This window comes from Boleophthalmus pectinirostris, unplaced genomic scaffold (genome assembly GCF_026225935.1).
Source record: "Boleophthalmus pectinirostris isolate CB_2022bp ecotype Guang Dong unplaced genomic scaffold, ASM2622593v1 HiC_scaffold_7, whole genome shotgun sequence".
Classification (NCBI taxonomy): domain Eukaryota; kingdom Metazoa; phylum Chordata; class Actinopteri; order Gobiiformes; family Gobiidae; genus Boleophthalmus; species Boleophthalmus pectinirostris.
Window position 1 is genome coordinate 19,296,779 of NW_026571473.1, and position 25,775 is coordinate 19,322,553.

The 25,775-nt window shown below is 39.7% G+C and overlaps 1 protein-coding gene across 1 annotated transcript in view; it reads right to left on the minus strand.

Annotated features, from left to right (window-relative positions):
• The window catches only part of sema6bb (sema domain, transmembrane domain (TM), and cytoplasmic domain, (semaphorin) 6Bb), a 180,139-nt gene that overhangs the window by 36,522 nt on the left and 117,842 nt on the right, over positions 1 to 25,775 (minus strand). The window contains 9 exon segments of the mRNA XM_055164909.1: positions 353 to 430; positions 3,647 to 3,787; positions 6,662 to 6,841; positions 8,364 to 8,513; positions 9,525 to 9,656; positions 19,117 to 19,334; positions 20,477 to 20,565; positions 21,279 to 21,398; positions 22,716 to 22,806. Of these exon segments, the coding sequence (XP_055020884.1) occupies positions 353 to 430; positions 3,647 to 3,787; positions 6,662 to 6,841; positions 8,364 to 8,513; positions 9,525 to 9,656; positions 19,117 to 19,334; positions 20,477 to 20,565; positions 21,279 to 21,398; positions 22,716 to 22,806 (1,199 nt within the window).

Sequence of the window (25,775 nt, forward strand, 5' to 3'; positions counted from 1 at the left end):
GGGCGGACTGTGTGACAGGCTACTTAGAGGGCACAGATGTTAGACAGTGGTGCTAATACTCCCAGACACATACAAGGACTTCCAGAACACATGAATAATATATGGGACATCTCCTCCACAGGTGTAGGTAACCTTGAGAGAATGAAAAAAACAAGTACAACAAAAAGAAGAAGATGTGATCAAAGATGCCTGGTCGATACATACAAAAAGACAAAACAGAAGCTGGAGTGGTAAACACACAAACAGCAGCAGATGGAGTGTGACAAAGACAGGACATGTGTGAAGCCCTCATGATGATGGCCTGAATAGATGGACGGAGGGAGGAGGGGGGTGGGGGGCAGGAGGGTCATACCTGGTCCCAGGACGAAGGAAGGAACAGGTGCTCCCTTTGGTCCAGCCGCAGTATGGATCTCTGGAGGCTATACAACTTCTGCACACAAATAAACACAATTGATCAATTATTTATCTTGGATATAAGATACCAGTAAAGGATTTCTGTACTATTTGGGGCTAACTGAATTTAAGTTGAGATCTAGATGCTGGGTCTTCTTACTTAAGAGGTCTACAGCCAATTCTCTGTCAGTAAACACATGTGGTTTTAAGCACAATTCAAATTTTTGAGAAAGAAATTGACTATTTTTGGGGTTAAATGGCAATGATTAGAAGTCTGTACTGTTTATGTTCAGGAAATGAAAACTGAAAGCTATTTTAATTGTTTTTAATAAGACAAAATAAAACTGAATTGAAAATTGAGGTTGTTTAATATGAGAGGGAAAATTTTGATTAAGCTTTTTGGCATATCGCCCAGTCCTAGTGCCAATGTTAAAAAAAAAGGAAAGAAAGGATATTTTGTATTAATGTATTTTATTAATTTAATTAATATTGATAGATTAAAAGAAAAAAAAAATACTTGATTGCCAACGGACAGGCCAGGATTAAACCCAGGTTATAAAGTGTACCGTGTACAATGACATTAAGCAGTGACTGCATAATGTGTCTGTGCATACCCATTGTAATTACACTTTTGTACATTCATTTAAGTGGCTGTAAAGTGGCTGAACATTCGCCCACAACAGTGTTCGCAGTTTGATCCCAGCTTCACCAGTGCATATGCTAATGCTGTTCTTATTGTAACACCGAGCTGTGAATAAGTAGTAAGAGAAAAATGCAATTTAAAAATATCAATTTTTATTGGTTTATACAAATTTATTAAGAGAATAAGAAGATGCAAGAAAAATAAACACTGTGTTAATTAAGATGTTGAGCCTTTGCACAAAGACACCACATCATTTGAGCTTTTATTTATATCTTGAGGACATTTTAATGAATCATAAAATCCACAAGTGGGTGGATAACAATAACTTACACTAGTTCTTCCTCAAATGGCCGATGTGCAGTTTATTTAACGGCTCCAGAGCTCCCGGATAATGATGTAATGTGGACTATAAGACAATAACTTGACTTTGAAGAAGTCCAGGCAAAGTAAATGATCTTGTGCTATAAGAAGTGTTTGATCAATATTTCACACAGAAAACAACTCTGAGGCTTTTAATAAAGCGCTGTGGGATTCTACGAGAGTCTGAATGATGTGCACGGACATGGAAGTGGACAGGGTCAGTCTGTGACCACTTACACCCAAGGGCTTCCAAAGGTGAATTACTTAACATGATATTACAAAAACACAGTCTTCATGTGAACAGACTATAAACTGGAAAAGAAAAGCGTGTAAAAACATTATATTAGGAAATATGTTCAAAGGTGGACCGGTACTTCTGCTGGAGTAATCATTTTTACTATTGGGGCAAGAGGGAGTTTTTCCTTTACATTGTACTTTGCCATGAAATATCTAAAAGGCAAATTAACATATGTTGAACCTGGTCCTTTCTATTATTGACTAGACCAAACAACTCATTGCACTGCAATGAAAATCTGCATTATCTATTACTGACTTACATAATGTTGTGATATCATCTGAAACACAGTTAGATTTACTGTTATTATATCAGCTACTACATATCTGATATGACATGATTGTATACCTGCTGCTACTAAAATTACTAACACTGATTTTAAAAATGTGTTCACTGAAGATCCATTCTAACGTGCATGACTAAATAAATTGATTCCTTTTAAACCAGTACTGACTGCCACTGGGTAACATTTGAATAAAACTATCTTAAATGAAGCTGACATCAAACATTTGACCCGGGGCTGTTGATTTGAAAACTGCTGTGAAATATAAGGCTCTAAATAATGTACTTATCTAATGACATAGAACTGTGTTGGCTAATCGTACTTGTTAATGCACTGTACGCTTGTATGGGCCAGCAGGTTCAGTGCACACGTCTTGTACAGTTATGTGTGAACGTGCGGAGATGCTAATAGGAGGAAGACTCAGTGGTGCAGAGTGTGTCTGAATGTAGGTCTGGGAGTTTAATTACAGACACTATATAAGACATGTAAGACAGAGTTGATATTAGTAATGTGTTTCAAAATAAAACAGAAATTTGTTTTCAACACCCCCTCCCTCCAGACTGTCACACACAGTAAAAATAATAATATAAAATCAGATGTTCAGAATAAAGCAGAACTACTTGGTGCTATTCAGGACAGTTATTGTAGTGGGGATGAATGATTTCTTGTAGATGCTCTTGGGACAGCGGAGCTCTATATATTCTGAATATGATTATACTCCCTAATTGTTTGAGTAGTATGATAGTCCACAGCAAATGAAGGTCTATAGTTCGCAGCTGTTCTGTTAATCAATGAAGAAACTGAAGCATTGGTACAGAGCCACTACAGCCCAGTTGTTATCTATGCATTCATGTTTAAAAAATAATACATACAGTCACTCAACAACATACTATGTTTGATGTGAAACTGATTCTCTGATTCTCACTGTGTAAAACATGAGACAATAAATTGTTCATTCTTGTCGCAGGTAATGTCTATGGGCTGCCTCTTGTCCCCGATCTAAATGGAGCAGTAGTGCTAATGAGAAGGTGTGTCCAGGTCGGACATTGTTAACGCTGGTAAAAAGAGGCTGTACTTAGGTGCTGGGGGCTGGAGTGGGATAGTACAAGTACATATATGGTGCTGATACCTGAACCAATCTGATGGTCCTCTGCAGTTATGCATTTATCGTCCTAACACATTTACAAATACAAAAGAAGGCTTTTATTCCTTGAGTAAATATGTTACATGTTTTTCAATGGACTATTTCGATATTTATTTTGAGTTTGTTCCACACCTGATATTTAGGCAGAGCACACCTGTTGTTTAGAGCTGCACACCTCATGCTCTCAGCAGAAAATCTGACAGCAGATTATCTCACTAACTCTACTGCTGCTTTAAGACCGGGGGCAAGATACAGAACTCTATGGTTTTGTTCCAGATGTATTACATTTGTGGCTTTTATAAGTTTCTACAATGATCTCTGCACCACCTTGCTCAAGGGCAGAGTTATTGTTGTTGTTCTGTGGTGCTGTTTTGTGTTGTTTTATTATGGTACAAATGAGTCAGGTCAGCAGCAGCAGATGTTCGCTGTGTCTTCCTAAAGGAGACTGAGGCACCAGATGGCTATAGACCGTGAACGGTCATCTCACTTCTGCTTATGGCCATAATGTAGTTGTAAGTGCGCACTCACCTCATGCAGCGAGAGTAGAGCTGGCAGCGTGCCACCGGGACTCGGACCACACAGGAGGGGAAGGCCAGCAGCAGAGTGTGACTGGCTCTGTCCAGGGTGAGGGAGAGGAGCTGCCGGGCTGCAGGGGAGTCCTCTGCACACCTACACAAACACACAAGTGTACCTTTATGTACTTTGACTACACAGAGCTGCTATGACATGATGATCTTTATGGCTTTAGTAGTCATTAGAGTGTACCACAGTCTGTCGTCTAGCACCTCTAATGTACAAAACTCCCAGCTCCACCTCTTCATAGGCCTACAAACTTAATCGCTGTCTTTTTTAATCAACCACTTTTTTAAAATACTGACTACTGTACATCCAGTTGTTTTGGTGAGGCTATTGAGGATCTAGCAATTGTACTTCTTAATTGCTATGTTTAATTTTTGGTTCTTACAACAAAATGTGGAGGTGCTGTTTATGAAATTCCAACCAAACACTAAAATGTTGATTACACCTGTTTTTCCCCATTACATGGTACATTGTTGTTTCAGATTTGAACCAGTGAAAGCAGAGTTGCCCAATGCCCCATGCTGGTACAACATACACTGGTGTGCTGATTGGAGAGGTTGGAGAGCTTGGCTGGCCATCAAACAGGGTGGCTGGGAACTGAATCACTTCTAATTGGCACTTAGAGTCACAATAGTGACGAGCGACCAGTCAGAGCTGATTTATGCTTTTTATGCACATGGACTTGAGCTGTATCTGTGTTTCTGATGGTAATGACATCGCAGCAGGCCCCTCAATGTTAAGAAGGGCCTCTCATTCAGACACACTTCTCATGGACAGAATCACATGAGAGAGATGGGGAGAGATAAACAAGCAGTGAATTTTAAGGAAATGTGGAAATAGTCCTTACTTTGGCTGTTATGTCTTTTAACATTATTGAGTAACAACATCAGTTACATCATGATTTAGTTTACTGCTAGGGCAAACTTTAAAATAAAAAAAATAACAATATTGATTTGACAATAACAATAATAGGCAAATTATTACGTGGATTGAATTTTGTCACGATGACTTTAATCCTTTAAAGGGTCTAAGGAGAGTCTGTAGATTTATCACTTATTTGAAAGATATGTTTTTTTGTCTTTTTTTACTTTAAAAATGCCAAGTTTGTTTCAGGACATTAGGCAGATTTTTTGACTCATCACACAGCGGGGTCTGTGAGGTCTGTGAGGTCTGTGAGGTCTGAGGAGTCAGTGGGGTCTAAGGGGTCTGGTCTGTGCTGTGGGGTTTGAGGGGTCAGTGGGGTCTAAGGGCCGATGATCTCTGTGGGGTCTGAGGGGTCTGGTCTGTGCTGTGAGGTCTATGGGGTCTGTACTGTGGAGTCTGTGGAGTCTTGTGAGGTCTGAGGGGTTTGTGCAGTCTGAGGAGTCTGCGGGGTCTAAGGGGTCTGTGAGGTCTGTAAGGTCTGTGGGACCTGAGGGGTCTGAGGAGTCTGCGGGGTCTGTGGACTCTGAGGGGTCTGTGGGGTAAGATGAGACAGCACAAAAGCACTTAGAGCCTCATGTGGAGGTGGTCTGATTAGCTGGGCCCCTGCAGAGAGCTGGACTGTCCCTGCCCACGTGGTGAGCTGCAGCACACAGCACATTAGCCCTGTGACGCTGGCTCTGCTCCACACACACCATTCATCACATATCCCCTCATTTCACCCAACATCTCTATCACTCATTCTGTCCAGAGGAGGGGTGAAAGCACAAAATGGTGAGCTTGTTTTGCAGCTGCACTTTCATTTTGACAAATACCTGAGAGGGCAAGCATTTGGTTTGATTCACTTAATCAAAATGGTGCAATAGTCTGTAGTAGTAATTTTACTTAAAATTATGAAGGACTCATTACAAATATGTTTATCCTTGCAGTATTCGTCTTATTCCTTATTCTGTCCTGCCAATGTTTCCCTCTGACACTACTGACCCACACTTCTATTGTGATTGCATTTTTACATTCATTTCAATGGAGAAAATATCATATAATAGGTTGATTTGTGCAAGGTTTTCAATGTTCATGTGTACTAACAAGTCAACAATGCGCCCTTTCCGGAAGGTTTGAAAATGGCCTTGTAGTCTGAATATAAACTATTTGCTGTCGAGATTGGCAGCCCAATGCAAAATTACACAATCCGAAAACGAGCCATAGATAATAGAGGAGCTCATGGCAACTTTTTGAATAAGGTGAATGTTTTTGTGCTACAGGCTACTAAACTGCATTTGCACTAAATAAGACTACTGAATTTTAAAGTGTAATCGTAATCTATTCAGGAACTTTCTTTTTGTGAATATAAGTCTAAAGACAAACTGCAGCAGTAATTAAAAAAAATACAATAAAAGAGGGCTTTATTGTCCAGCTTGTGGGTAATAGAATCTGGTGTCTTCATTGTGTTTATTAGCAGTTCATGAGAGCACCAACCAGTCAAAGAGTGGTCATTCAAAGTGCTAATTTGTGAGGGACAAGTAGGGCAGTCTGAGCCGATCTGGTGCAGAGATTCAGAGGAGAGAGTCCGTCTCCATTAAAAGCCAATCTTTCAGCCAGCACTGCCATTCTGGACAGATTATAGATAATGTGATTGTATCTTCATTTCATTTTGCCTTTTTCCCACAATGCTTTTCTACATCATGTGTCATCCTCATTAGTGGCTGTACAGATTTTGCTGATAGCGAATATTAGGCTGGAGTCCCATTCTTCAGTGTCTGTGTCCTATTTGTATTCACTGCATGGGGCTCACATACTTGCAGCCCCAGTACAATTATTATAAGCCTGCGCTAGAATAGGTTACACTTTTTGCATTATTCAAGGCACGTCAGGTATCCAGGACATGGCATGTTTGTTCTGTTAGTGTCTATTTTTCTAGGGCTATCGCACCACCGTGAGCTCCTCTGTGAGTGCACCTTAACCCTTCTCCGTCACTTTAGGTCATTACTCAAACTCTCATAATATTATTCTTCCAAGAGCGTGTGGAATGTTTGCTTTTCTTACTTCTCCGGGTTGAATCCCTCCAACTCCTCCAAGAAGACGCTGCTGCTGGTGACAGTGTTGTCCTGGTTGGGCATGATGAGGAATTTAAGGATGGTTCCACGGCTGGATCCCAGGAATAAGACAGTTCTGTTTCGGTGTGGGCCTGCCTCTGTGTCCACCACAATCTTATTCAGCTGGTATCTGGAAATTACATAATATAGGTAACACTAACAAAACACTAGTGGAGGTGGGCAATATCGACATAAATGAATATTGAATAAAATGTCGTATCCTGGATAATCAGAAAATATAAAACATTTTTGAAATGTGTCTTTAAACGAAGGTTTGAGGTTTTTGAAAAATCTGAACGGACACTAAAATTATTCACAATGATGCACAATTTTTTACTTTTTTCACTCAAAAATGTGCTCAGTTTTTATTTGAATCAGCCTTTTGCAGCATTTTGAGATTATCAACAAAATACTTCATTGTATTACTCACCTACTCATGATTTAACCACGCTGAAATAAAACTATTCATAGTACCAAATATAGACAGCCTCTCTTGCATTTAAAATCTCAATAGGCCATTCATTCTTGAGTCACTTCTAAACTAAATAAAATCCACACAGATGAAATTTCTGTTCATCACATTTGCATAATAAACTAATTATGCCAGCGGTTGGGTCATTAATAATATCAGTCAAACAAATGGTCTCGTCTTGGCACTAAACTGGAGAGGCAGAGAGTGGTGCTGATCCATGCACACCCATACAGCAGCACTCACACTATGTTTAATATTCCACATACGTCCAACGCTGTAATCCCTGGTGGTTGCTGGGTCCCGGGGCTCCATATGGGACGGAAGACAGAGACGCGGAGGAAGGTGAGGGAGAGAGGGAGGAAGAAGAGGAGGAGGAAGAGGAGGAAGATGAGGCAGAGGAGGTAGAGGAGGAAGAGGAGGAAAAGGAGGAAAAGGAGGAAAAGGAGGAAGAGGAGGAGGAGTGGACATGTGGGATTGGACATGCTACAGCAGCTGCCTCATGTCTCACTACAGACTTTTCCAGGCGACTAGGTGAACTCAACAAGGAGCACTCAGCATTGCACCACACCTTTACACAATCATATTCAGAGTAAGATTTATAGTACCCAAATAAGGCCGATGTAGGTGTATAAAACTCAAGAGATTGGGTTCATGTGACATCATAAGACATGGAAGGCCAGTTAGGACTTTTTTCTGCAGAAGAATTTGCCTTGACTGTCAAGATTTGAGATTTTTTGACCTAGCTGATGGGTAATAAGTCTGAAATAACTGGGCCTATCCATATGAAAGTAGCAGAAGTTGCACAAGGAGCTTGTCAGCAGAAATTAGATTAACTTATTTCATAATACCTTAACAAAAGGTAACAACTCTGACCAATAGCATGTCTGCAAAAAGGATTTCATTGCGTAAGAATATAAATATTGTCCCCATAAGGCTTGCAATGGTTGGGTAAAATAACTGTACTCCAATAAATGATACATTATGTGAAGTATACTGTTCAAAAACTGCCTCTGGGTCTACTTCAATACTGCCTCAATTCTCTTTGCATCATGAAGAGAAAATATAATTCAATCCAATAATCTAAGTACATTTTGAACATGATATTATACAATATTTTTAGTAAACTTTAAATCCAAATTGCACCAAACCCAGTTGTGTGAGTGTGTGTGTATAGCCCCACCTGACCATGGTGCGTACTATCCAAGGCCTCTGTCCCAGCGATGGCACGGCCTCATCCATCAAAGGGTGTGTCTTGACAAAGTTAAGCATCTCATCAGGAAATGAATTGGACGAATTGAACCTTGATCCCTGGACTGCACATCCTCCAGGCCTGAGGGACACAGAATAGACTCTTTATCAGGGCTCATATCCATAGACAGACAGGTCTGCAGTTCTCATACACACTTATTTAAAGGCACTGAGCAGTCATTAAGCAGTCTAGACAGGCCTTGTGGCACATTTCTACATAGTGCTTTGGTTCAATGGAAGAATCATTCAGAAAATATATTATATAAAGGACTGTGAGTTATGCAAGGTTAGCCCTGGACTTATGTTTGGAGAGTGATGCAGCAAACGATTTGGCTTGTGTAATGTTCAAATACTATAAATTTTGATACATACATAACTACATGTAACTAAGTTCAAAGTACACATGAATTCAATTAGTTGAAATACATTGCTTATAATTTTAGTTTTAACATATTTTGAATCAGATGAAGTGAAGGTGGATCAAAAAATACCAGATTAAATGCCATATAGTTGAAGTTTCATTTCACTCACTGGTACCCTACTGGGTTGATTTAGCAAATTTTCAAAAGTTTTACATTCTTTATTAGAAAATATTATCAAATAGCCAAAGTATCATTCCACAGCCATCAACACTGAACAAACTATGTCCTTGTGGCTTGAATTATCTGTACATATGCTTATATGATGTGAAGGATGTGTACAGTGTGTGTCTACTCTGAGAAATTCAGTTCTTTTTAAATTTACAAACCATAGGATTTTTTTTTCTTTCTTTGGGAACAATATAACTAACTAAATTGTCTTATTAGTAAAACAAAACAGTTTGCTACAGCAAAACTTGAATTTCAATCAATTCTATCAATATCTCACCCTCTCTCTCTCTTATTATTACTAATATTAATATCATTAGCTACTTTCAAGATTCAAATGCCAAGTGCCTAATTACCAGTGCTCATCTTCTGATTTAACTGATCATAATGCTTCATTTCAGTATTTCACATTTCCTTTCCCTACATCATTTATGGTTTTAAAAAAATACATTCGTGACAACAGACTGCTGTTAATGCCCTTGTCTTATAGTCCCATCCCTGCTCACCTGGGTTTGGGGATCAGCTCATCTGGAACCGGCGTCCAAATGGACTCGGGCGACTTTTGTTCTTTGAAGCGGCCCTCGAACACTTGTGCCAGCTGCTCCATGTCAAACGCACACACCGCTGATCCCGGGATACTGCCAGGACAGGGACAAAAGAGGGTCAGTACAGCGTCCCACAATGGATTTAACACTTCTAACTGGCTGGACACACTGTCAGAGATGTGTCAAGTAGGCCTCAATCTCTGGAGACACCAAACGCAGCAGAAGAAGCAGAGATAAGGTGGAGTTTAAGAATAGGCTGTACAAGTGAAGATTGAACAGGCACAGAAAGGAGGATTGTGGACCATACAAAAGACACAGGCGCCAAACACTGATGACGAATTGGATTTTTTGCTTTTCAGATTTTGACATTGAATGGTTGAACACAAGGGAAATAGGAAAAGAGAAAGAGGGGGGATAAGATAGAGGCAGTGAGAAGCGTGCACAGTGTAGATGCAGTAGATAGATTAGAGCTATGAAAGAAACTTGGCTGGAATTCTGTGGAAAATACAATGTAGGAAATGACTCATAGGATTTTTTTTCCCTCAAAAGGAGAGTGAGGAGTTTTACAAGAAAAATAAAGGAAACATTTCTAGTTAGAAACTCAATGGGCAAATGGGTCTGCCCAATGGTTGAACTCATGGCAGTCTTAAAGGTGCACTATGCAGCTTTTCTGCAGGAGGGTCCACCACCTGCTCTCTTCATGGAGATATAACTGCTTTGCCTGGAATGTTCGGCAGTATGACTACACTAGAGTTTGCCTCTTCACAGATCTGACATAACTCGGACTGGTGGTGTCACCTGTTTTGATGGAGATGAATGGAAGGGAATGGAAATTTGCTCTGTTTTGAAGTACTCCAGGTAAAGAGGGCAGATGGTGGACGCTACACCAAAAAAGTTACATAGAGCACATATACACTTAGATCTACAAAATGAAGACAAAATATTTGTCATTAATTTGTGTTTTTAAAAGAACACAACGCTTAATCAAAATGAAACGAAACGTTAAGCAGATGTCAACAGTTATTCCGCTCTTGCCAATTACTACATAAGGTCTCAAGGCAATCAACAGAAAAATTGGACTCTCAAGTGAAGTGTTTGTTGTTTTCAGTGACTGGCAGTAATTAGACTTTGAATAAAGTGTATAATATTAACAATGAATTTTGATTTAGACCTTTTCTCAGAAATGACATGGACTGTTTGTGCAGTAAAAATAAAATAAACATGTACAGTTCAGTTCAGGCTCAATGGGCCCAAATTGAACTGCTGAACTCTCAGGAAGACAACATCTGCCTTGAGTGTCTAGTGTTCAGATTCCCTGTGCACTGGGGCCAATACAAACAAACACACTCACTACTTTACACTGTTAAGCTGTTTCTTCACTAAACATGCGTTACATTTCTGTGTATCGTCTGGAGAAATTACACAAAGTCAGGCCAGGATGAGGAGAGAGCTGTTCCCCAGCCTCCCTCCTCTCTCTGCGCTGGAAGTCTTCTCATTGTGACTAATGCAGTGCGTGGTGAGAGCCTGTGACTAAGAGCTAATACCTCCGTAATACAGAAAAACATGAGAGTCACTCGCAACCTGCTGCTCATGAACACACAATCCAAGCTGTTTTCTTCATTTATCCAATTTTATATGTGAACAAAAACTCATTTATTTCAAAACAACAATATTTAGGGGCGTGAGTAGCTCAGTTGGTAAAGCGTTTGTCCACTGATCTGAATACTGGACATTCGAATCCTGCTCTTTACTTAAACATCATTAGTTGAATGGTCAAATACACTGACCCACAGGTTGGCAGTGCAATGCCAGCTCCCACTGATGAATGCTGTTGTTGTTGTTGTGTCCTTGGGCAAGACACGTAACTGACCTGGCCCCTAGTGTCTGCGCAACTGGTATATGAATGTGTGTGTGTGAATGGGTGAGTGGTTCCTTGATCTAAAGTTCTTTTAGTGCTTTAAAAGTGGAGAAGTGGTATATAAAAATGTGACTATTTATCACAGACCAATATCTCACAGTATTCCCCAGTACTTTTTGCGAGAGTGTACTTTTGTGTAATTTTGCCTCATATAGAGTATAACATGGCCAAGGGGTTTGGTCGTAGTTCACATGCTAGGCTCTGTGAAATACACAATTTTGTAAGATCAATCCAAGGCTCTAACAATATTTGGGCTAAAAATGTAATAAATAAATAAAAATGATTATTTTTGGATAGTTTTACACCAAGTTCTTGCCAAATGAGTGTTTCATTAGGGTCTTTTTCTCTTGTGCATGGGTGATGTGGTCTTCTGGCAGTGGGAGCGTGTGTTGTACACATAGCAGCTGTGCGTTGTGTGTACTTGTCATTCATGGGCAGGGAGGTGTGAGCGGGGCAGACTGCCCCGGGCCGCCCCGTGGACCGGACACTGCCTCTCGGGACAGAGCACACAGATGTTAGCTGTGACATCTGTGCCAGCTCAGCTCTCACACCAGCCAGCGCCTGTGTCTTTTCACCTCTTCCAAGTCAACTGCTGCTCCAGGCCTTTTACTATGGGTCACTGGGTTTCTTATGGGAAACTCGATTTACAATCCATTGTTATAAGACATTTTTGGATTTAAATTGGATTTTTTATTCAAATCGCATACTCGATGGCAACAACAGTAGAAACAACTGCCCTGGGACAAGTGGATGCCAATCTGGGAAATGGGTATTAAACCATAAACCTTCAGGGTATACTGTAGGAAGATTGCTCAGGACTTCAGTGTATATAAAGGTTAATAAAGAAGGTACTTTGTTTGAAAAATGATGCAAAATGAAAATTTCACAACAGCTATGAAACAGGCAAAGTAGTCATTATTGCATAAGGAAAATAAAATCCCCATGACTATAATAAAACCACCACCCTGTCAAAGATGGACTACACTGTGCCAGACTGATACAATCGTTGGCTTTGTTCTGTCCACCTGAAGTTGTGTTTACTTTTAACAGCGCCCTTCGCCTGAACTCCTGGCTTGCCTTCCTCTTTGGCTCTGGCTGCGAGTGTGTGAGTGACAGACCCACTGCACATGGAGCAAAGCTTAATATAGAGCTGTGCAGAGACTAGAGCTGCAGTGTGACAGCCCTGAGAGAGACACAGGACCACTCGGAGGAGACAAGTGATGAGTGTGTGGCACAGGAACTATGGCAGATGATGCTGCTCTGAAATGAAGGACTAAACTTTATAGTAAAAAAAAATGATATGGTGTGAACCTTCTGCATAAACTAAGAGATAATGTATGTGCTTAAAATCTCGGAGTACAATTAAAAACCATAATCAGAATTCAGAATCACTTTGCAGGTGACATTTTAGGTTTTAACATGCGTGTTTCAAATAAAACTTTAAACTTATGACCAGCTTCCCAACCAGAAGATTGACTTTTTTTTTAGCTTGCGGTACTAATCAGAGAAGCCAACTTTTAACTCTAATTAAGTGCAGTCAAAACAACCATTATAGTGCAATAAACAATGGAACACTTTTGGCTCTGTTTTAGCACTGATTCCCTTTAATAGTTATGTTGTAATTGTAATTAGCTTACCATTGCAATATTTTTTGTTCTCATAATGTTCCACTTTGTAGGTGAAAGTAAAGCTTTATACACACTTTGTTGACCTTTTCTTCATAGTCTCCCAGCAGAATGAATCTTGTACTTTTTGCAGCCTGTGTAATACTAACGACTATAAAAACTCCAGTGTATCTTCATGATATATAGCAATGGTGTCAGCTACTGCACCTTCAGCCCTCTGCTCACGTACCTCTCTGTGCCTTGTCCCATGCAAGCCCGGGGGACTAACTCACATCTGTGCATCCCTCTCCTGTCCCACTTCTCCTGCTCCTATGAGCCTGTTCCCCGCCTGCTCCTCGTGCTCCTTTTCCTGTGACCCCAGTCTTCAGCTCTGTAGCCCCACTGAGATGTCCTGCTGTCTGACCCCGTCACATGGGACTCTTAGGGGTCCAAAGCAAACAGGGCCTCCCAGTCTGTGGATGCACAAGATTTACTTGGCTTTGGCTGGGATGTTGTGCTTTCATTGCAGAGTGGTTACATTAAGCGTAATGATCTATGCCCAAGTTCTCCAGCGGTGATAGACATATTCAGCTGACTAAACAATAACAGGGACTGTTTACTGTGTTAGCATGGGATATAAGTCATCCTGTCAATGTCCTGATGCTATCAAAGCTAAATAAGCCTTTTTAATTGCCTCTTTCACCATATCGGCCTGAGTTCATCTAGATCTTTCCATGAGATTGTTGCATTAACACTAACTATCCCCAAAAGTAGTCTACCAAAGTTCATCCTTTTTTAGCATTATTTTATAGTTTGTTTTATTGAAGAATGTGCTTGTTTGAAAGCTTTTAAATACTCTGCCCCAGGGCTGGTATTGTGTACTGAAAAGTGTTGTATGATTAAAATCCAGTTGTTTATTCATTGCCAGGCTATACTACTAAGACTTAATGAGCCTAAGGCATTAGATAGAAAATACTTTCCTGATTTACTTTAGTTTCATGAAACAGACCAGATTCAACTAATCTAGACCAAACTAATTATTTAGAGGAAAAGGAGACCAAATGATGCTCTTTGGAAACTTCTGTGACTTGATTTTAGTATCAGTATATTATTATATTGACAGTGCACCTTGTGAAATAGACTGCACTGTCAATTACATATTAAAATTCAGTATAATTGCTCAGTATAAAGTGGTAGAAATCTACTGAACGTACCCTGAACAAAACAATCACAAATAATATGATTATATTCAAATGTATTCGTTACAAACTCAAGAGTACTTCAAATGTCCTTGAACTCTTTGAGGCCCTGGCAGCTCTTTTAAGTTCCTCCCTATCCTCCTTAAACCAGTGATCATCAGAGGTCTGGTTACACAAGGTGCTCCAAAACTCCTTTCTTTTCCTTTTTCTCTGTTTTCTCTTTTATTTAAGAAAGAATGGCCCTGGGCTTCTGAGGTAAAAGCACAAAAGGAATGGCATCCAGCGGAGATTTCATACTATGAGGCTGGGACAGAAGAATCCACAATAAGTGCCCTGTAATAACGCATATAGAACTGGTGCTGGTCCCCTGGTGTGTGGAGGCACGAGTCAGTCAAGGAGAGACTCTGGGAGGCCATAATGAAACCCGGATTTGTACACGCACATACAGGACTCTCTTATGTGCTATGGGGCCAAAAGGCACAAATGAACCGCTATCTGTGCACTGCTAGCTTTCACTGCATGCTGCTTTCACTGGGCAATACCAGCTAGCGCAATTTGTCTGGCAAGCATTTAGCACCACGACAGCACGGCCGCAGGGGACCCATGGGTGCCCGAGCGGCTCACCTCTTACATTCATTCTCCTTCTGCTCATTTTGTACCATGACACATCTCCAAATCCATCCATCTAAGGCAGCCTCTATCTCAGTCATTTTAAAAGCAGCCAGTGGCGTTTGACCCAGAGAGGAATGGCAGGAAGATAGGCCCTGTATGTGGATTCAGCTGGTTTTCTTCCAAATAAATGCTCTTATCTGGGAGCTATTGTAAGTGTGTTTGTGCATGAGTGTTTGTTCATGAGGGGGGCTGTGGGAAGTGTCCATCTGCCTCTTCAGGCCATGTCCCCTCCGGCAGTACAGAAAACACACAGATAAGACGCAGGTTTTAGATCTCTGCAAGGGATGCACGTGTTGTCCATTACTGACACAACAGGCCCCCAGTTATCCAGCCGCCTCTCACACACTTGTCTTTGTCCGATCCTTCTGAGCTTGTCCTAAATCACTATCATTTCTTACTCCCACTAACTTTTTCTGCAGAAAACTCCTCTTTCTTTCTTTCTTTCTTTTTTTTCTTTGAAGGTATGACTCACTGGTTATTTTGCAAATAAAGAGGTTGTATTTATTGTGTGGATCCACAAATGTGTGTCAGAAACTTGTTCTTTTATTTGGCAAAATCGAGTCCTAGAAATGTTTGTGTGTTATCGCTATATTGCCCTATATTTAGCTCTTAGCCCATTTTCTGTGAGTGTGTGTGCATGTGGGTGGGGATTTAGCACAGTGTGGAGACTATAATCTGTAGACACTCACAACATGGGAACCTGCCTCCGTTTGAGGACAAAATCAGGTCCACATGACATGACCTTTATTATTGAATCAACACCATGATAAGATACAAGTTACATATAAGTCAAAGTTAGGGTTTAGGTTAAGGTTAGACAAGTAGTAACTCAGGTTAGGATCAGTCTCCAGGAAATGTAAAGTCCCTAAAAAGTTCTTCAAAAATATAAAGGGTGTGGGTCTGTCAAATGCTTTTCACCAAGGAGATTATTATTGTTATTGCTTTGTCTGGAATGTTTTACAGTATGGTATTAAACCTATAATGAAAGCCAAACCCAACCAAGTTACAGGTCAGATCTGTGGACAGACAACCTCGTTCACAGTCAGAATGCCTGGTTTTCTAGGTAATTTTAAGATATAATTTAAGATATAATTTAATAAACGTAAGGTACACGAAAAGTTACATAGTGCACCTTTAAAATTAGTTTGAATGAAAAGTTAAATTTGTTTTATGGAAAAATAGTGACCAAATATTCTACAACAAACATACAATTTCAAATGTAGAAATCTGTATTTAAAAAACAAGCAACAAAAAATAAAAATACTCATCCTCAGTCACATAAGCTCCAGACACAATAGCACCATAAATATAGTGAGCATACAAAGCTTTGCAGGTGCACACTTCACTTGCATCCAACAACAGTGTAATCAAACAATCAGTTGGCCCAGAAATAATCACAAGAGGCCTGAATGACGCTCACTGGTTCAGGTTGCTGCCATTTAAACAAAGCCTGGCGTGTTGGTGACTGTTACCCCCTTTCCCTGTGAGTTCTCTGTATTAAACATGTGTTGCAAACATTAATTTGCCATCTTATTGTATCTGTGAAAGACTCTATTGATTTCTAAATACGTCTCTGGATTATGAAAGACTACAGTATAAAGTCTGATTGATTTTTGCACTTGACTTCAGTGGGTAGAAACAAGCTATCACCATGTGTCTGTATGCACCACTCTGCTGGAGGTTCTGTCTCCATCTGAAGCTATACTATGCTGTAAATAATCCTTTATACACAGGGCATCAATAGGATATAGGAGGATGGTTAGGGCTGTTGCTTTGCCTGATGAATGCCAGAGGACAGGTTCATTTCATGCTGGGTTTGCCCTTGTCTTTTTGGTTCGACTTGTCGCTCAATACATGTTAGATGAACAATCATTTTTGGGGGTCACTATTTATGGTGGGGGCTTTTTCATTGTAATAGTGGGAAAATTTGTGTATTTTTTCTGTACAACGATGAAATCTGGGTTGTAGAGGGTTGCATTATGAACTTCTATAACTCATTATAGATGCAAAGTCAAATAATTCTGCTTCATGGCCTCAATATTTTTTCAATATTATCGATTATCATCTATATTTACTTCAACAGCATAACATACTTCAAAATTTGTTATCGTGACAGGCCAAGCCACTATTTCATATTAAAAGGGGATGTTGCCTGACGGATTCAACTACTAGAAGCCACAGTAATCAAGGAAGAAGAAGAAGAACAACAACAAAAAGTTTACAATTACATTAGATTTGTAATTTATGTTTGAAAAGTAGATTCTGTTCTCCAGGAGCATAAACATTTGAGAGAAGACTGAAACTAATACAAGAATCCCATGCATTTCAGAACACGTTTGTAAACTACAGGTACAATAAGATTTTTCAATAAAAATACAGGATATACAGTTTTTTTGCACTCTAACATTCTATCTTCTTTGTAATTTGTTAATAGTACCAAATCGAAATTGTGATTTTGATTTGATTGCAACATATTTTGCAGCCCTAAAGAACATGCTGAGGGTTTAAAACCTCCTCATTTAAAGTGAGAAACGCTAACCACAACAGCACATCCCAATATTGGATCCGTGTGTACTTAGGCTGTTTTTGTTTGTCTCTGAACTGTTCTACTATCAGTGAAAGAACCAATTAGAACTCACACGAGGCTTTCTATTGATTTTAACTGAAAGTCTCACAAAAGGCATTTGGCACCAAACAGACTTACAACACCCTGTTTGTGTCTGCCTTCCATTCAGCACCAGTGACAAAACAAAATCATCTTGGAGAGTAAAAATAAATCTTTATAAGCAGATTAGTCTAACTGTATCAGCAAATGAAAAGGGGAATTAGAAAATGTGTTTATTTGCGTCAGAAAGGATAAACCTGTATCTTCCAGTTTTCTTGCTGTAGTCAGAAAGTTTAAATACCATTTGTCAAATCAGTGCTGTTTGAGCTCTGATATGCCTGACTCCATTGTGTTGCCTGTCACTTACCGTCTCTTGATGTGGTGTGTGTCGTAATAATCCTGCATTTACCAGGCCCACTCTGATCTCATCTCCTGTCCTCTCTTCTATTTTCCCTTCACCTTTTTTCAATTTAATCTCATCTTTCAACAAATCACTTTTTGTCCTGAATGAAAGCCATCCACATGTCTTCAATTACTCCCTAACCCCACAGTTGTGACCCTCTTCACATCCTGCACCTTCTTTCATTTTCGCCAGAGCTTTGCTATAGGAATCCCCTGCTCTCTCCACACACTTTATAGTGCTAGACAAACTTGGTGGTCCACTGAATTTTCAAGGTGACAGGCATGTCTGGAGTAGCAGACAGGTCCTCTTCAGTCTATAAATCAAATGCATTTCAAATTTCTAACAAATGTTGGTGTGATTAAATCCCCCACTGCTCTGAGGAAGAAGACAACACTCCACTTAAGCTTCATATAAGACGCCTACACAGAGAAAAACAGGCAACGCTTTGTACTGAACTACAACACAAGAAAGTATTGATCTGAAGGACATATGCAGTAAGTGCAATGTCTACTCAATAAGAAGTACAATGTATAGTCATGGGTTCACTGTGTGTAAAATATAGGATCCAAGTATCTTGTCTGACCTTACATAATTTCTACACTATGTAATCAAGATAATGTTCCAATAAGTTTGTTAATATGATGTTGAAAAAGTTCTGTGAACACTTGGAGCACTTATGAAAGTGGGTTGCAGATTATTTGGGTCATTATAATTATTTGATCCCAGTAAAAATAGATTTTGCACAGAAAATGTTTTGGAGAAAGGCAAGGACAAATCAATAATAAAATCTGCCCCTTTGTAAAAAGGAGTTCATACAGTTGGTCAAAATATCATGTTTTATGTAAAACTATTTAAGGTACAATATTCCTCATATGCCACACATGAAGAGTGAACACTGAGGTTTTGGACCATGACCCATGGAGGATAGGAAGTGACTAAACCCAACTGCTGTGTCTGTGTGTGTACCAGTGTGTGTACCTGTGTGTGTACCAGTGTGTGTGTACCAGTGTGTGTGTACCAGTGTGTGTGTACCAGTGTGTGTGTACCAGTGTGTGTGTACCTGTGTGTGTGTACCTGTGTGTGTGTACCAGTGTGTGTGTACCTGTGTGTGTGTACCTGTGTATGTGTACATGTGTGTGTGCATGTGTGTACCTGTTAGGAGGAGTGGAGAAGACCCCCAGGATGATGTCACGGCCGTGCATCCTGATGACAGGGCTGGTGGAGTGCAGCAGGTTGAAGTAGAAGTGCGAGTCACCGGGGACGGAGCAGTTGAGCCGTGCTTTGAGGAACGATGTCCACTGCTTTTCCAGGACACGCTGAGAGCCCCCCAGGTCGCGCTTACACACTCTGGCCACACGAGACACCACCACCTGCAGAGAACAGTCAGTCAGAGCAGAAGCAGGCGTGGGGACTTTACAAAGCACTGACTGCAATTCATAAGACTTTTTCCATTCATTTTTTTTTTCCAGTTTGTGAGGTGCTAAACATTAAATGAGATAAAACGGACTACAAATCTGCAAAAAAGTATGTGAATGGATTCTAGTCAAAAATATGTAAATCTGCTAACTTGATATGCTAATTTCTACATTGGTAATTTTGTAATTGGTGACTAATGCTGATCCATCTAATGATCCTGCTCATTTATATACAAATTGCAAATAAAAAAAATTGCTCCACTTGCTCATGTTTGTATCTTGATTATTGATTATTAGCTGAAATTGCTCATGCTAATTCCTCAACAGAAATACAGTACTTAACTTGTAAATAGTGAAAGGGGTTTATAGATTCCTACCCCACAGTCACAGTGACAGGCTTTTAAGCTGGGAAACATGTCATGGCACATTTTCCATCTTAAAACTGCTCTTATCTTCTGAGTCATCTGCATGCAATTAGTGATGCTTATGTCCTATTTTGACAGATATTGTTTTAAATTCAGTATCAATTATTCAAGAAAATGTCAACCCTGTTCAAATTAGCTTCTTTTAACGCCCTCACTCTACTTAACTATTCTTCTACTCCTTTTTGTGTATACATGTCAAGTCACAGTCACCTTACATAAGGTTTTCTCAGTGAATTGCTAATTTATTAGTGTGATTATTTTTTCATAGAGTTGTATCCATGGATGTGGTGAAAGGGGAGAGTGCAGTGAATAACCTAGCCTTTCTCAGGGTTAATGCAGTAAGCAGTTGTTTACTCAACCATGATTTGTTGGATCAGATATTCAGACAAACAAATACGAGAATGAAAGGTCAGAGCGGCTGAGGGAAAAGGCTTTACAGACAAGTAAGAAATGAGCCCTATACTAATGCAAAACAACATGACGAGAATCTCAAATGAAAGAAAAACTCCATCCATCAAAAGTTCTAATATTATGATCAGGCAATGCACATACATAGCACAGACTACGGAGCCCCATCACCGGTTTATCGAAACATGAATACTTTGCATGTACATTACAATATTCACTATAATGCGTATCTGCAAGTGAGACTGCACAAGACTTTTTATCTACCTTCTCCAGGTAATTGAACTCCATGGCGATCTCTCTGAAGAAGAAATAAATGTGAGGGCCCCACTCCACAGCGCTGACGAAATACGGCTCTGCATTTGGAAAAGAGAGAGAGAGAGAGAAGAGAGAGAAGAGATACTCAGGTGAACACAGGGAAAGGTCTAATGAAATATAAATGGAGCATGAAAAGAGTGGAGCATCATTTGGAGATGCAGCGTTCACTCTCAGGACAGAGGCCAGTCGGAGAGGCACAGGCCATGCTTAATTGTATTACACTGTGAAAAGAGGATTTCACACAGAAATAAACACATTATGGCACCATCTATGAGACGGAGAGGACACCATGAGGACACCAAAGGGACGGAACAGAGGTGCTGAAATATAATATTTTGGAAAAGCAACTACGGTATGGGCTTGCTTGTTTCATTACACACATACACAAACACACATAACATAACATAAAAAAGTAAATACGTTTTTGGTGGAGAGTGGAGTTGGTTGGAAATACTGTACTTGAAAGGACCACCTAATTAATAAATCTTTTAATATGTTCCAATACAAAATGTAGAGTAAATATATAACACCCATAATCTGCTGCAGGCATTCCCAGTTAGAGTCATGTTTCCTTGACCTTTATAATGTAATGCAGTTGTTCCTTGTGTCTGTGCCTGTTGAGGTTCTGGGATAAATATTGATCCCATGTACTTAAAGTAAATGAAGAAGAGGTGGACACACTAGATTTCAGTGTAAAAACAAAGCCATCTGGAGGTAGATCATGTTAATAATGCGTGGAGCAGGTGAGTACCTCTGAACCACTTGGAGTCGTGTTTTACAGTGCGCAGAGCTGGACTGTCTCCGAGGCTGCGGTAGATGACTGCGTCGATGGCCAGGAAGTCAGTAACTGTAGCTGTGAACAGGTTTCCCTCTGACAAAGAAACAAGCATTTACATGGTTATTAAAAAAAATTAAAAATCTGATAACGAGAATAATCTAATTATTGCTGTGTTTACATGCCCTAGAGAAATCTGATGACCAACAACACCTGGTGACATGTGAGTTCATTTGTAGATTTGTAGATTACAGTTGTTGTACTTGGATTTTGAAGACAAAAGTACAATGAATTTAAAATAAATCTTTCACTCTTGGACATTTTCTCTTTAAATTATCACATTACTTTCCCGTTTTAGGAGAATTTTCCTTGCCAGCACAAGAACAAGCTGAAATAAAGCATATTACTTGCATCAGATGAAATGTACATGACATTTCAATAATCTGGTACATCCTGAATCAGATGATAATCAGATATTTAGTGTGTACATAAACATATCCACTGAGAAGCCATCAGTGGTACCAAACCTCCACCACACAGAGCACACACACACGGGTAAACAGAGCACTAGCCCTACCTGCTTCACACACTGACCCTGAACAAGGTAAGTGCAGATACATAATAGTTCCTATGCCCACTCCCACACACAATATAGCTTGGAGTGCTGGCAGTAATAGCTCGGTACTGAACAGCTGATTTGATTAGAGGAAAACATTATGAAAGACGAGGTAAACACACTCATGTTGATATGTATCGTAATAATGTTTGTTATGTAGATGCCGTATCAGAGCGTGCATTAGAACTATTTCTGATTTACAGATAAAACATGCTTGCTGAGGGTAACCTTCAAACAGAGGGATACAGTAAGATTTAAAACCATTTGTTAGAAAAGGAGGGAGCATAAATTATAACTTTATTGGTGCCAAATTTTGACAGGTGTTCTGCCAGTTAAGACAAAACACCTCAACAAACAAGATTTGAATAGTTTCTCAGATTTATTGCGCACTGTTTTTGAGTCATTACAGATGTAATATATTTGATTTAAAACCACTACAACAACTGTCACGAGTTGTATTTTCAATCCTGGTTGAAACAAAATGTATTGTCTGGAAAGTAATTGTTGCGGGTAATATTTCATCCATAATTGGATATTACAGGACAGTAGACTGCATACATAATAGATAATAATATTAGCATTATGAATGTGACAATTACAAACTCAGTGTTCTTTTTATTTGGTATATTGGTTCAATCATTCAAATGAGCTGAATGGATTTCATTAGGTATGAACTGGACGATTATCATAGGGTCTGCAGACAGTGTTCCTATCAGCAGCAGTTCAGAAAGAGGCGAGTATCTGAAAGTACCTCCTGCAGTCTATTCACATGAAACAAAAAAGTATGTTCCACTTACCAGCGAACAGAGCCACGTTAGCGTGTTTGGGGTCATATGGACAGCGAGCCATCCCACTCACTGGGTCCCCCACCATCTCCAGAGTGTCGCCCTATGACACACACACACACACACACACATCGGTAGGTTACACTCAATAACAACAGCATCCCCAACAACATCATGAGGACAAGCCACCAGAGTACGGCAATTAGCGAGCGTTAGCGTAAGTGCTATCTAATGATTCACTGGTGGCAATTAGGCCCAACAACAAAAGCCTCATGCATAAATAAAACAGACAACACATGTACACAAAGGCTTTCTATTCTGACCTTTGCACACAATGTACCCAACACATACAACCCTATAAAAAACATACACATGAAAGAAAGCTATCAGGATGTGCAGTCCAATTCACACCTGAAATGAAATTATTTGTGTTTCATTAGAAAGTGCTATAAATAAAGATAGCATTTCAAAAAGTCCCCAGAGGAACAGTGTATCAGGCAGAGACAGGTGTAGGCTGCAGTGCGAAAAATGTCATTAGTGGTTGACAGATAATGGGCAAAGTGTGCTGTGTTTTCACTATTTTACTGTGTTATAAAAGTGCAAGGCTGAAAATAAAAAAGTTTTAGATTTTTTCCTTTCCCTGAGTCCACAGCCTTCATCTCTGGTTTAATATTCAAATGGAATGTTAGAATCAGCAAGTCAATTAATATTTATGACTGTTATATATTCCCTTCTTTGAGGATGAGGTGGCAGTGGCACAAAAGTCATCTAAATGTGTACTCATCTCAAAATAATACTATATTCTGTTGAACTGTTAAAATACAAATATTATGAACAAATATCAGTTTGCAAACATTTGTAAAAACTAAAATATATAACCACTGTTTCACAACAACTGCTACTGTTACCTTAGACTTTAAATTCAAGGTGTAACTAACACTAACATAAATGTAACCTAGTATGGCAATTTCACCACTCACAGTTAGAGAACATGTTTTTTATAACACCTAGGGCTATTGCGATAACAACAAAAATTAATCACTGCAGTACTAAGAGGCCCACCGGGGTGCATGTTGGGTCACTGCGATCACCGCACGTGACTAACGTGACCCGACCCAGAGTCCTGCACAGGTCCATTTTTAGAGACCCGCACCCGCCTGGGCCCGTTAACATTCCACCCGTTACCACCCATGGCCGTGATAACCCAGGACTAAGGTGTGCCCACGTAGACTGTCATGTGACCGTCAGGTGACCGCAGGCGAAAGGACCCACACCATACGGAGTTAATGCAGCTGTTGCCCGAGCTTTGTGGACACCCTGCTACGCATGCTCGGGGCTCTCTCTCTCTCTCTTAAGTCCGTGCGTACCCGACCTGGTGCAGGACTCTGACCTGAGTTGCCACAATGAGAGCTGAAGTGATGGCAGCGGCACTTGTTCCAAAGCCAAATGTTACTTCTCCCATGCTAAACACGCTACAACAAACGCCTCATCGGAGAGAGTCTATACCGTACCGCAGGAGAAATTCCCAAACCGCGACAGCCCTAATTGCACCTATAATTTAATTAATGCAAGATTGACAAGTTAAATGCCATAGAGACAAGCAAATGAGCACCCTAACAGAAACTATGCATCTATATTACACAATATGGACTGTTGTGAGCTTTAAGCCATGTTAGAATGTTGTTGCCTCATTAAAACAAATCTTGAGTTGTGTTTTGTTTCATTCACACATGTTTGACCATATTCCTGAATTATTAGGCTGTCTGTGTGTTGTGCAGAATTTTTCAAGTTAACAGCTACCTCTTACCTTTAGTCCAGTAGAGATCGACAATTCCAAGCTTCAAATGATCCAAATTACTCTAGTGACAGTGTATGGAGTTTAAAAACACAGTGCACCACTTGCTGTATTACCACATGATATCACAAGGTGGAACAGTGTGTTTCCAGTTTGAGAGAACTATAACCTAAATATACAGGGTTTGTTTAAGGTGTGAATGAAACAAAACACATAGATCAGAAAACAGCGTAATATGGGCTTTTTCAGTAAATTCCTTGAGTAAAATAATTGAGGCATTTTCCATCACAATCACACGAAGCATTAAGTTAGTGAGTGAGACAGGATTGACTGGAGGTTCACAGATCTTGAATGGGCTTTTGGCTGGATAAGTTAAGACAGCTCCTGCAGCTCAGAGCACAGGAAATAACCAGGTATACAAGTGAAACCTGGCCCCCTCTTCCTTTTCTCTCTGTGCTCTCTGTGGTTCTAGATTATGTGTCTGACTTTCAGTGCTAACAAGCCTGACGGACCACAAAGTTAAACCACCCACAAAAAACAGGAGTTGAATCGATGGAAAGTACAAGCCTTATGTTAGAGAACAAATAAAGGTAAATAAAGCCGGGAGGGACTGTGCTCAACAAACAAGTCTAATCAAGCTGTAGTTTCACATACATATGTAATGTTAATAATTGGTGATGATGGTGGGTTTTCATTAGGAAGATTGTGAATTTTCAAATCTGTAGTTTTGAATATATATTGTGATCTGTAACCTGTCCAATTAGCTTGCTAGTTACAATATGTTGCAGTAAGCTATACACATGTAGTTCATTGTTGTTTAAAACTATACTTCTGCAGTGAGTTGCAAAAAGTGGCTTAAAAAATAAAACTGCAAATTTGTAGTTTTAGTAAATGAAGGAAAACTAAACATTGATGTGGGTAATTCCACAATATGCAGATTACAAGATCGAAAAAATGAATATTCCAACAAAAATGCAAATTGTTCCCAAACAAGATGGAGCTGTTTGGTGTTTGGTTTGTTGAGTCACCATAGCTCACACTGTGTTACAGACAGGCAAAAATAGTCAGTTTGATTAAGATATTGTACACCGAATGTCCATTTACTGAAAATATTTACAAATTTATTTATGCCACTGACACGATAACAATAAAGAAAAAATTTTTGTGTAGACAATATCATTAAAAGGCATGAGCTGCAACAATCAAATCACATAAGGAAGTGATAATTTTTTATATTAGTTTAATTTGTTTAATTTATCTTATATCACTAAAATAAA